The sequence below is a fragment of the Lacerta agilis genome, chromosome 10 (assembly GCF_009819535.1).
Source record: "Lacerta agilis isolate rLacAgi1 chromosome 10, rLacAgi1.pri, whole genome shotgun sequence".
Lineage (NCBI taxonomy): Eukaryota > Metazoa > Chordata > Lepidosauria > Squamata > Lacertidae > Lacerta > Lacerta agilis.
The window spans coordinates 16,662,751-16,675,474 of record NC_046321.1 but is presented as its reverse complement, the minus strand read 5'-3'; the positions used below and the strand labels follow the sequence as shown (position 1 = coordinate 16,675,474).

General features: G+C 38.9%; 1 protein-coding gene across 17 annotated transcripts in view; it reads left to right on the top strand.

Moving 5' to 3' along the window:
• Nucleotides 1-12,724, top strand: part of ERC1 (ELKS/RAB6-interacting/CAST family member 1) — a 160,057-nt gene that overhangs the window by 133,181 nt on the left and 14,152 nt on the right. For 10 of the 17 annotated variants that reach the window (XM_033161557.1, XM_033161554.1, XM_033161556.1 and 7 more), the window contains one exon: nucleotides 10,121-10,309. In XM_033161557.1, the coding sequence (XP_033017448.1) occupies nucleotides 10,121-10,309 (189 nt within the window). Of the gene's footprint in view, nucleotides 1-1,810; nucleotides 1,878-10,120; nucleotides 10,310-12,724 lie in introns of those variants that run through there. The other 7 variants (XM_033161567.1, XM_033161564.1, XM_033161566.1 and 4 more) reach the window with 1 other exon arrangement.

Below are 12,724 nucleotides of genomic sequence, written 5' to 3'. Positions count from 1 at the left end.
CTAGGACCAGAAGCAGCTCTTCCAAAAGGGAATTAAAAGAATTAGCTTGTTCTGATTTATGACATGGATTTCCTTGCTGTGGTATAAAATTGGAATTCCTGTTAGCAAATCATTAGATTTCATTGTCTAGCAGAGGTTTGTTGGCATATCATTCTTAGTGTAACTCAAGTGAAGAGTTATTTAAGATTGCTTCTTTCTATGGAGACCTGTGTGCTCAAATCTGTGGCCTTATTGCTTGTTTGTAAGGGTGGCTTCATCCATGCGAGGAAATCCCAGCCTGTGCGCTAAATGATCATTGGCTGTACATGCTCAATGAAGCTTGTCCTAAAAGAGAATCAATTTACCATTTCCTATGCACAATTTAACTTCAGATGTTGCTGGCTGAACTGAGACGTGCTTGGAAACTAACAAGATGTTTAGCAAAACCCATATTCAATGCAAGAGGACCTCCTAACTAGAAAGCTCTTGCCAGTACTGCAGCATTCACTAACTTAGTTAAAAATAATAATAAACCTTATTTGGTTACCATCTAGCTCGATAAAGTGAATACCTCAGAGATCTGCACCCTCTTGTAATTCTAAAACCAGCATAGAGGTATCCCATTTATATAAAAGTATGACTATGTTGTGCAATGATTATGGGGAGAAATGAAAAATGTAAGTGTGTTGAAAAATGCTTGAAATTGCCCACTGATGCAAAAATTATACTTCAGCCACTTCCAAAGGTGATCTTGAAGCTGGGGAAAGCTTAGGGAGACTTGGTATGTTGTGTGTGCTTTCCTTTGAAGGACACAAAGGGGGGAAAAAGAAGGAAGGGTCACTCATAATTTTTCTCTCCCCACCACTTTCTATCATGCTAAGCTTTAAAATTAGAATCCAAGGGTCATTTAGTCCAACCCCCTGCAATGCAGAAATCACAACTAAAGCATCCCTGACAGGTGGCCATCCAACCTCTGTTTAAAAACCTCTAGGGAAGGAGAGTCCACCACCTTCTGAGGAAGTCCATTCCACTATTGAACAGTTCTTACTGTCAGAAAGTTCTTCCTAACGTTTAGTCAGAATCGCCTTTGTTATAACTTGAATCCATTGGTTCAGGTCCTAGCCTCTGCAGCAGAGGAAAACAAGCTTGCTCCATCTTCCATGTGACAGCCCTTAAGATATTTAAGAAGGTATTTATTTCAAAGTACAGTGGTACCTCGGGTTACATACGCTTCAGGTTACATACTCCACTAACCCAGAAATAACACTTCAGGTTAAGAACTTTGCTTCAGGATAGAACAGAAATTGTGCTCTGGCGGTGCAGCGGCAGTGGGAGAAAGCCATTTGAGGCTATCAGCAGTTGAAAACTTTCCAGCTACTATTTGGAGATGTCAGACATAACATTTCTCATGATGGAGCAGCATTGATGTTGCAGATTAAAACAATGCTCTGCAGTTCTGAATTTCCTGGGGAATATTTGTTTTGCACACTGAAAGGAGGTGAAGGGGCACGTCCATGTGAAATATGATTGCAGCAGAAGGTAGTGATCATATGAGATGAAGGCAATCTGTCAAATGTAGAGAAGTTCAGCCACAATTACCAATCAGATGTGCTTTCAGCATATTTTAATGTTCAGAAATTAAATCACCTAAGAATACTTATAGTGATTCAGGGTATTTGAAGACAGCAGAGTAGAAGATACAAGGAATTAGTGGCTATTTTTTCTCCCACTAGAACGTTTTTCTTTTGTGTGGTTTAAATACTAATCGAGTCTTTATTTCATTCCCATGCTGCTCTGGGGCTTTTCCCCCTTGTCTTCTCTCAACCAATAGGATGAGGAGGAGGGTATTTGGGCATAGCCAATCAGATGCTCTTAGTTCAGCCATTTTGTTCAGAACGGTGAGAATCAGCTTTCTTTACCAGTAGAAAAGTTTCCCATGGTCACTCTTGCATCTTGCTTCTGTGTGATTCATGAGGTTTGGGTGTCTTTCCTTTCCCTTTCTAATGTGGCCTCTGCATGTAAATGTTTTCCTACTTATTTGTATTTTTTTTTAATCTGTTAACTTGTTACTGTTTTGTGTCGTTGTGAGAATACACTCCCAGAGCATGTGGTTGGATTTATATGCAAGCAGCAGCATGATTCATGTTGTAAGAGGGAATGTCGCCATTATAATTTAACAGTACAGTTTAACCATGGTAACTAATATTTGCAATTAGAAAAAACTTTTGCTATAAAGCTGAACAATCCAGAGATTCTCTTTTTAAAAGTAACAAATCACTCAAATCACTTTTCTGCAGGATTTGAGCACGATGAACCATACTGCTGATATTGCTGCAAGATTGTTGGGTGCCCCAGTTACCTACATTGTTTGATAAAGCAAATGAGGATTTGGATAAGATTAATAGTAACTTAAGAGAAGAAATAGCTTTCCAACTTTTCTGCATTCTGCCTGATTTATTGTCTTGTTAAATATATTGTTGCATTGATCAGATCCTTCGTTCTAAGTCAATTATGTAGGAAACCCACAGCAATTGTGATAGGGCCAAAGTTTTAATTTTACAACCTGGGAGTTGAATTGGCACTCCCTTTATTTTTTTGGGGGGGTGATTTAATTCATGCTCGTTAGTGATCTCACACCCCTTTGGAGTCTTTCTTTGCCATGTCTATGTGTTTGTGTATGGTGTTAAAACTATTCAACATGATGGTGAAGAGTAAGTATCATGCTGAAGAATGCCAGGGAGCTGGGTGAGCTGAGAGGTAAGTTAATGAGGGGGAAGAGGAATTAGCTTAGAAGGCAGGAGCAGTTCAGACTAATTTACATGGTAAAATGAAAATACTGTGGCAGATGTTGATTAAAGGAACTTCCATTTAAACACTGCATGTACAAAGAGGATAAAATTGAGGAAACATATGTGCTTCTCTGTCAACAAAGTGTTTGCTCCTGTTACTTTGGAAGACAAGAACTGACACAACAGATAAAAGGGTAATGACATCACTGGGACTTTAGTGGTTGTTTGCAACTTATTTGCTGTGGTATAAATCTTACATTTGAAATCATAATAAGAGAGGCAAAGGGTAGGACATGAGGATGCAAGAAAAAGGAAAAGAATATGAATATTGGAATGGACAAGAGAGAAGATGGAACATCTGATCCATTATTGAAGTGTGAAAGTTGAAATCTTTAGCTCTTTAGTATACTGATACAAAGTGTGTTGTGCCTTTGTTATGTGTATTGTTTGTACAAAGAGTACAAAGTATTTGGTCAGCTTTCCAGTGCCTTATAGTATATAGTCAGCCACTGGGACAGAGCAAGTCAAATGCTCTAGAGTGGAAAGGACTTGCTCCGTCAGCCTGGGACACCCAAGGTGAGCTTCCTTACCTGTGGCTGCAAGTAGTTAATAAACCATGATGCTGCATCTTCAGTCCAGAGATAAATGTGTACACCATAGGAGTCAAGTCAAACCTTACCATAATAGTCCCTGATGTACTTCCTATTTCAGGAGGAAGTACCAGCTGATGTTAAATGGCTGAGCCTGTACTAGTAAGAAACCCCTTAGCTCTTAGGTCCTGCAGAGGCCCATCTGGGGGTTGCTCTTCAATCCTGTCATCTCTCTTTGTGGTTACCAATCTTTTTTGCTCCAAACTGCTGTTATACTCCATGTGGGTAACTCATGTCCCAAGTGTTCCCTGCCTAGGGCCTTGCCCTCCTCCCTCTTATGTCTAGTTATATTCTTGCTTAGGGCCTTCATTCTTCCAACTTTTTTGCCATCAACCACACAGAAGCCTCTTGCTCCCTTCAACAAGTGCCCCCCCCACCTCATTCTCCTTATCAACCACTTAGGCTTGGTACCACCATTCAAAAAATTCAGAATTTACCTTTTATGTAACAATGCTCATTTAGTTATAGTCAACTGAAATTTCCTGGCACTTTGAAGTCTGAATGAACATGAAAAGCCCTTAACACAATGTGTTAAGTAAAAAGGGTTTTGGTTTTTTTTTAATTGAATTGTGTCTATCGCTCAAGGACAAGAACAAATAGTTCCAGTTATAGGTAGGTAGCCGTGTTGGTCTGCCATAGTCAAAACTAAATACAAAATAGTGTCATCGTCCTCGTCCCAAAAAATAATAACTAGCAGTATGTTTAGAGATTTGGAGTCTTAACCCCAACACACTAATCTTGACTACCGGTAATCTTTGGATGCAAACTCAGGAAATTTAACAAAGGTTTTTTTACTTGTATTTGGTCCATAAAGATACAGTTGTAAAATTCAGCTCTCACCTTTACTATCTTACTCATCATAATGGTCGTCTTGTGGAAGAATAGGCACTGAAAGCCACCATGACCTCTGTGTGAAGAAAAAACTGAATAATAATTGTCTCTATGATAGTGAGCCTTAAATAAAACTGAAAATGCAGTCTATTGGATTCCTAAAAGGCAACATCATGAAAACTTACCTGGAGACGTCCCATGCTTAAGGCTTCAGCCTTCTGACATCAAAATGAGGATCTTGCCAAAGACTTTGAAATTAATTCCATTTCACTACCTAAATTCACTAGGAAGAAGTGGTGGTTGTTGTATACCTTCACATACCTTAGTATGTCCATCCTCACTCTGTGGTTTTGTTCAAATAAATGTTAAAACTGTTGCTAACACAGAAAAAAAGGCTTTAACACAGTATCTGACATATCTTAGAAGAACTGAGTCCCAGGCTTTGTGGTTCATAACACATTGAACAATATGAAGCCACCTCATTACTGTCATCAAGAGATTCCTCTCCTGCACTCATATCCAAAAATTACTTTGTTTAAAAATCATATTAGTTTACTGCCAGTTTCCAAAACATTTTGACAGGGGAGAAAAAGCTGACACATAAAAAATATTTGATGTTCCCATGATCTGCCCTTCAGTCTGTATAGGGCAGTTCTGTTTTGCTTCACTTAGGCAGGTGCCAGACCGCTTTTGAGATCAGGCCACTCTCAGAGAAGTGGAGCAAAAGGCAGGGGGCACGGTAATAGTAGTCTTGTTCTAGTCCCAGTTTAAATTTCAGTCATCTTGGAAATTCTTTAAAATTATGGTGTCTGAATTCAGCCAAGTGCACATTCAGTTTTCCATCTTCATCAAAGCATCTCAGTCTTAAAACATTGTTCCACTGTTGTGAATTTGGTTGTGAAGATCAGAAACATTTTGTAAGTACACTGCCAGTTGTGGCAGTTCTGTGATGTGGACAGATATCTATAGAAGAGTACATTAATTCATATTCTTTTTTTTAATGATGATATAATGCAAGCTTTTTCATAGTCTCTTTGGAAGCTGTTTCTGGGAGTGTCAATAGAGAAAGCAGTGTTCATTCTTTTGTATCTTTCCCCAGGTTTTTTTTTTCCTCCCCCAAAGTTTGGCTAGTTCCCAAGGTGAAGGCGGTGAGCTCTGGAAATCATTAATCCATGGGATTTGTTCATGGTGTATTAAAATTTCAGAAAGAATTTGCTTTATAAATATGATTTCCTGATTGACTCTGGCAGAAATGAAACCAGAAGAGATGGGACTGTCAATGCAGCCAAAATTCCTTACAGTGGTTTCTGTTGAAACGTTATGGGCAGGGAGGAAAAGTCATCTGGGGAAGTGACTGCTGTTGGTTTTGAACCTCTTGTTGAGGTTCTGCAGTGGATTCTTCCAAAAGATTCAGAACTTATAATCATAGCTGTCAACTTTTCCCTTTTCTTGTGAGGAATCCTATCCGGAATAAGGGAATTTCCCTTTTTAAAAAAAGGAAAAAGTTGACAGCTATGCTTATAATGGAAATTAATCATAGTTTTTAAGGATGTTCTTGTGTTTTCCTTTTCCCCTGTGAATAGGGAGAATCACTACAGCTATTAGAGATTCCCTTCCCAGGATCCATGCCCAGTCCAGCCCACATTTTGACTGTACCAGGTGTGAGGGCACAAGGGACAGATTGGGATTCTGTTGGTGTTCTGTTTTGACAGTTTATCTGCCTGGGCTGATGGAAACTGTCTCAGATTTGGAGTTGAGGGCCCCCCTGGCTTGCTGTCTTAGGAACCTCAATATTCACATCAGGGGTTTCCTGGTTTGAGACAGTGTAGGATTTTGACTGCCACAAAAGCCATCGGGCTACAACAAAATGCCATTGGCACAACCAAAACTATGTGTTGACTAGGCAGAAATTTGGGTTTGATTGTAGGGGATTTTGTGTCAAGTGGTGGTCAGACCACTTCATGTTGAGGTTTTGACTTTCAGCACCCATTTTCCTCTTTGGGGGTGGTTAGACCTATTAAGATAGTCTGCACTCAGAAGCTTATGATGTCTGAAGGATTCCAGATTGCCCATGGGGAGTTTATTGTTGCCATGACTGGCACTCCTGTAGAAGTTTTGCTCATTCTTTGGGGTACAAAGAAATCTCTGGTCACCTGCTTTTAATTAGTCTTAATCTTTAACTGTATTGTTTTTATTCTTTCTTACTTTATTGTAGTGTATTTGAGCTATCTTTTTTTCTGATAGAAGTTAGTCAAAGTAAAAATTTTGTTCCTCAATCCAACCTGCATTTTAATAGGGTTAATAAATACTACTAGTTGGCCCAGTGTTCAGCACTGAAATGAAAATAACCATTTTGTATTGAGCCAACATCTGTTTATGGTTTTTAAATAAATTCACTCAGTACATTGTGCCAATATTTTCATATGCACTTTTTATGTCATGTTTGACAGATTTTATTGTGCTTTAAATGTTTTAAACTGGACATTGAATGAATACCGCTAGCTTGGGCAAAGACAGGGATGGCCACAATATCTCTTGTTAATAAACAGGTGGGTAGCCGTGCTGGTCTGCCATAGTCGAAACAAAATAGAAAATTCTTTCCAGTAGCACCTTAGAGACCAACTGAGTTTGTTCTTGGTATGAGAAGTGTGCATGCACACGAAAGCTCATACCAAGAACAAACTCAGTTGGTCTCTAAGGTGCTACTGGAAAGAATTTTCTATTTTCTTGTTAATAAAGAAAGGCTGTTTTAGCAAATATTCCCATATCTTGGATAAGCTCTAGAAAGCATTCAGGTTGCACAGAGACTTGCAACCCAGCTCATCTGTCCTGGCCAGCTCTGCCTTTCTGCTTGGCAGGTGCTTTTTGCATCCTCTTAAGATAAGCTCTGCAATTGCGGGAAGCACTGTGACTCTTGCTAAGTGGCCAGCTCAAATTAGATGTGGGAGAAACATAGAGATAAGCGTGGTACTTACTGGTGGAGTTAATGCATCCCAAGGGAAAGAAATGAACTCCTCTGTGAGCTTTACTATTCTCCAAGAGAGCAGGATCAGTCCTTTACAAAATAAGCAGCAGTAATCAAATTAGGATGCTTTCAGCAAGTGGCTTATCCATGGATAAAATGATCTTGTTTCCAACTTAATGGGTTCTGTTCCTATAATTTAGGTAGTTTATACTAAAGGAAAAGGGGTCAGTATCATCATACAGGACTAACATTATACAGTACAGAGTGGCATCAGAAAGGAACTAGTTCAGCAAGCATTCATATTCAGTTGGATAATGATAATGATACTATTTCAAAGGATACTGTTACAGTTTCCTTTCTACCTAAAGATGACCAGAAGACATGTCTACTGTGTTGGAACATGTAGCCTTAACATAGTAGACTAAGGTACCACCTCAGTGAGAACTCGGCTGAACTATTCAAGTCCAGCATTCCCCCCATCTACTTTTCTGCTTCCTTGAACCCACAGAATGGAACAGATTTTCATAGTATTTCATAACACTGGCCCAAGGATTTTGGAGGCTACTGGCAAAGCATTCTCTGTTGGCTCCCTTTACCCAGGAAGGGAGGAAATCGGCACAAACCAAGGACTCTTTCATGGCACTGCAGACTTTCAAAGCAAACGCAGAATCTCCTGGATGTGTCCTCTGCTAGTTGAACCTCGCCACCATGTCTGAACCTTCCTTCTCAAGTTATCTGAAGCTAAATGCTCTCTTCTGAACTTATTATGTAATTGTGCCTTGATTTCCTTCCTCACCAAATCAATACTAGCAATTAAGGCTGATAAACGTTTAAATATAACAATTTGCTGCCATCAGAAGTGGTGGGGGTGGGGACTCTTTCTCCAAGGCTTCTAATTATGAACCACAATATATATTAAGTTGCTACTTTTAAAAAAGTTTCTGCTTTGTTCAAAGCCGAGTCCAAACATCATTTTCATTGTATATTCCTTTTTTATCCCCATCCTTCCCAAAAATATCTTCATATGAAAAAAATAAACAGATTGTTTAATTTTTTTTATAAAAAAAAACATACATAATTTATAGGTATCTCTGTAAAAAGAATACTGTGTTCTCAACCAAACAATGCTTCATCCTAATTCTACATTCTTGACCTTTGTTTCGCTATTTTAAAAGTGTATTCTAAATTTTATATCAACCCAAGAGGGGCCAACACTGGTCTCAGCCCTAATCTGATGTATGCTTTTTAGAATTTAGAACTGGTAAAAAGAATTATACAACTATCAGACCCATGATTGCAGAACTTTTCCAGTCAGCCACCCATTTGTATGAATTTTAGGTGTGCTAAATCATGTTTGAGGTAAATCAGCTGCTTCAAACGAAGGGAAAGGCATGTAATACATTTCTGGAGTGAAGGGTGGAGATTTTTCACTTCCTTCCCTGTCCCATTCAGAGCTCCTTAAAATCCTGTGTCATGCAAAAATTACACATTTGTAACTGGGAAACGATGGTCCTGGATGATAGGCAAAAACTGATGTGCATAGTAAAGGGATGATAAAGATTCTTGGGATAAGAATGACTTTTTGAATTCATTCTGTTGTAAACACAAGAAAATAAACATTACCAGACCACACTGTATATTGCTTTCAAGTTACCAGTTCCAGCACTCAAGTAAATTGAGAACTGCTGATATAGGGCTTCCATGGGGGGGGGGGGTTAAATTACAGGAGCTTTAACAACGGGTGTACAACAAAACACACTTGCATTTTGCAGCAAACTTTAAAGAAGAATGGTATTACTAATGAATTATTTCTCATTTGTAGTGTTCTTATCTTGCTGGGTGTGACATACCTTTACTTATCAGTTATACTGCAGGCCTGCTAACTTGAGGGGTTTTTGAGAAGTCTCTTAGGATAGCCAATAATACTACTATTGTCTGCAGCCAACCACAAGCATTGTGTCAATGAAAATTTATTTCCTTTCCATATTTTTGCCTATCAAGTCATCCTCAACATCTTTCAAGTCCTGTAGCCCTTACAGTCTTACAGCAATGCCTTTTTAATTTTAAATTCCCTGTAACAGGCAATATTCCATGCTGTTTCTTTTTACAGTGCTAAAATGTTAATCCTAATGTGCTATAAACAGGGTTCTACAGTCTTACTGGGGAAGGGATTTTGACACCACTAATCTGTAGCTTTCAGCTCCTCCTATTGCACAACCATTAATCCATTCAAAGAGTGTTGGAAACATAGCAAAGGAGCCAGAACAGTTGTGTATGCAGGACAATGTTGAAAGTAGTACCAGCACCTGTTTCTGTTGACTGAGAGATTATCACACTTCTATGTTCATTAGCAGAGTTAGAGGGTATGATTGGAAAGATACCTTATGCCTGCTGACAAGCAGAAGGTGCAACCACAGATTTTGCCTGGATGTGAACATTTTGACAGCTAAAACTTCGCCACAGCAACTTCACCATTGCTGATGCAGGCCTTGTACCTTGTTTTTGTTGTTAGAGATTCTCTTTCTTATTCCTCAGTGTTTAATTGGTTGTAATCAACAGAATGTTCACACTCTCAATTTTCTATTCTCCAATTATTACTTTCAAATCCCTGTGCTCTTTTAGAAGGAAGCACATGATATAATTAAATAAATCTGCATCATCTGTTAATTTGCTTAGGGGCGCCCTTTAAAGTCAAACAAACAGAATTATATGCAGCTCTTCTCATGACTGGATTCACATGTTCTCTTCTTATCTCCCCTACCCCACCATGCAATTATATTTTTAAGTAGAGAGAATTTGGTTACTCCTCTTAGCTTTCCTCCAGTTTTCTATGTTATAATTAAGTAAATGTCCCATTTGCTTACGTACGTGTCAGATTATGATTGACTTGCATTCTTTTATTTTAGGTAATTCAGCCCCTTTTAGACCTTGATCAGAATCGCAGCAAGTTGAAGTTGTATATTGGACATTTGACAGCCCTGTGCCATGACCGGGACCCCCTGATTCTCCGTGGACTCACCCCACCTGCTTCCTACCACCAGGATGACAACCGTGCAGCTTGGGAGAAGGAGCTGCAGAAGATGACTCTGGAGCAGGTGAAGCAACTTCTCTTAAAAATATATATATTACACAATATGGGGCTATTTAGTTGAGATGAAAAAGGGTGTATTCAATTGTACATGATGCAAAGAAAGTGGATAGAAGTACATTTTCTTCTTCTTCCATAGCACCAGAACCTGGAATCATACTGTCAAGCTGAATTGGGGTGTTCGGCATGGACACTTGCTCATACAGTGTCCAGTTAGAAAAATAGCTTTCAGAAGAAGCCACCAAATTGAACAGCTTTAAAAGGGGGCTTAAACAGATTCATGGAGGATAAGACTACCTATGGGTACTAGCCATACCAAGACATAATGTGTTTGGATGCCATTCACTGGATAACATGAGGAGGAGGAGGAGGAGGAGGGGCCTGCTGTCCCGCTTGTCTTGCTTCTGGGCTTCCCATAGGTATCTTGTTGGTCACTGTGGAAAACGGGATTCTGTAGTCTGATGTAGCAGGACTCCTCTTAAGTTCAGGCTTCCAGCAACCCTGCCATGCTTTCTTCTAGGACAGTATAAACTGTATGAAATTCAAGCTGGTTGCCTCATTCTCTCCTTCCAATTCTAGTTTTTCTTTTCCCAATGATATTTAATATTTGGTGGCTCCTGATAACTACTGATCACACTCAGTCCTCATTGGGATGTTGTGGGACTGTCACCTTTGAGAGTTTTGTTGGGGTTGGATTTATTATTTGTTTTGCACTTCTGCAGAACCTGAGGTTCCTGAAAGTATGTTAATGTGTCTTCTTGGTTCTTAGCTGCGCTCTTTTGGCTCCAATACTGCCGGTATGAGGAGGACACCAAGTTCAGTATTAAGCAAATGAAAGCCTGCCTCTGATTTTTCCTAACACGTTTTGTCTTTTAACGACACAATAACTTATTATTTCCCTCTTGTTGAAACATTCAGAATCTTTAAATTGTTCAATTTAGAATGCAGACTTCTAGTTGGTGTTTATATTTAAAGAATAGCAACAGCAACAGCAACAACGGAACAACAACAAAAGCAGCAAAAACTTGGCACATGTGGAAAATCATCAAGGCCGATTTACCCACTGAATTTTCAAGGTAGAAGTTTTTGCATCTCAGAACCAAAGAAAATGCAATGGTTTGATTCAGATGTAATGCTAAGCTATGATTTAATGTTGTATGCAGGACCTTTGTAGACTCCTCCTTTCCTTCCTCCAGTGCAGCCCTAAGGAGAAGAGGGGAAACTTCCCCTTCTGTTTTCAGTTAACCACAGTTTAAAGTCCAAATCCTAAACTGGTAAATAGTAGCTTATTTATTTAGCCACAGTTTGGATTTGGACATAACACTAAATTTTGGTTAGGTCTTTTTAAAAAAATGAAAATAAATGAAAGCTTCCAGTCGCCGCCTGCTGCACCAGAGGAAGAGAGGAGGCATCTGATAAACATAATTTAGCATTATGTCTGAATGAGACAATCAAATGAAAATAAAAACACACACCTAGCTGTCTTCTAAGATGGATACTGGAGATCTCTAGAATCTTGACTATTAAAGTGTTACGAGAAAATATCCCCTTGAATTATCTGGAATGAGATTTTGCATTTCTTTGCCTTGATTACACACTAGGTACGTGGGAGGGATTGGTGCTACACTGATCAGGGCTTCTTTGAAGATATTTTGCTTGATTATGTCCCACATAATGTTATAATGCTGTGCTTGACTTCACTGCTTGAAATTTACTCTAATATCTACTATTTTTTTGTAACTGGTTGACCTGGAGTTGTGCTTGTGTTGTTTAAATGAAGCAAAGTTATGCTCCTATATTGCTGTATAGGCTACAATCCAACAGAAATCTGGACATTCTTAAATTCACTGAGATTGGTGGATTTAAACACACCTAGTTCTGTGTTGTTTGGATTGTGGCCAAAATGGCACAATTTCCTGATGTTTTTATGGATGAATGAGTTGGAAAAGGTGGCCATTTGTTTGGGTCTTGAAGTATGGACATAAGTCCTAAACTTAGCCACACACATAATGTACTTTGCTGCTAGAAATGTCATACTTTGATTTTTCTTTCTTCCTCCTCCTGATAATTGCTAGGCAACTAAGTATTTAGCTCACCAGGGAGCATAGATCTGATTTTTAAATTTCCTTTAGCAAGTTACAAACATGAAAGTCAATTTCACCCCCACATTCTTTTTACTTTAACTCATTACCTTGAAGCTCCTGACCTGGTTTGGTACCTCTTCAGAGTTACTGTTTACACAAAGCTCTCATTATTCTAGCCCCTCATTTTGCTTACTAAAACAGCTGGAGTAGATTAAGTGCCTAGCCAAGAGTGCAAATGCACTGAAGTATTTGTCGTGTGTGTTTCTGTATTGCTCACATTGGAACAGACATATGTAAATAGATGTTTTACTTGTATACAGTACTTGGAAATAACATTT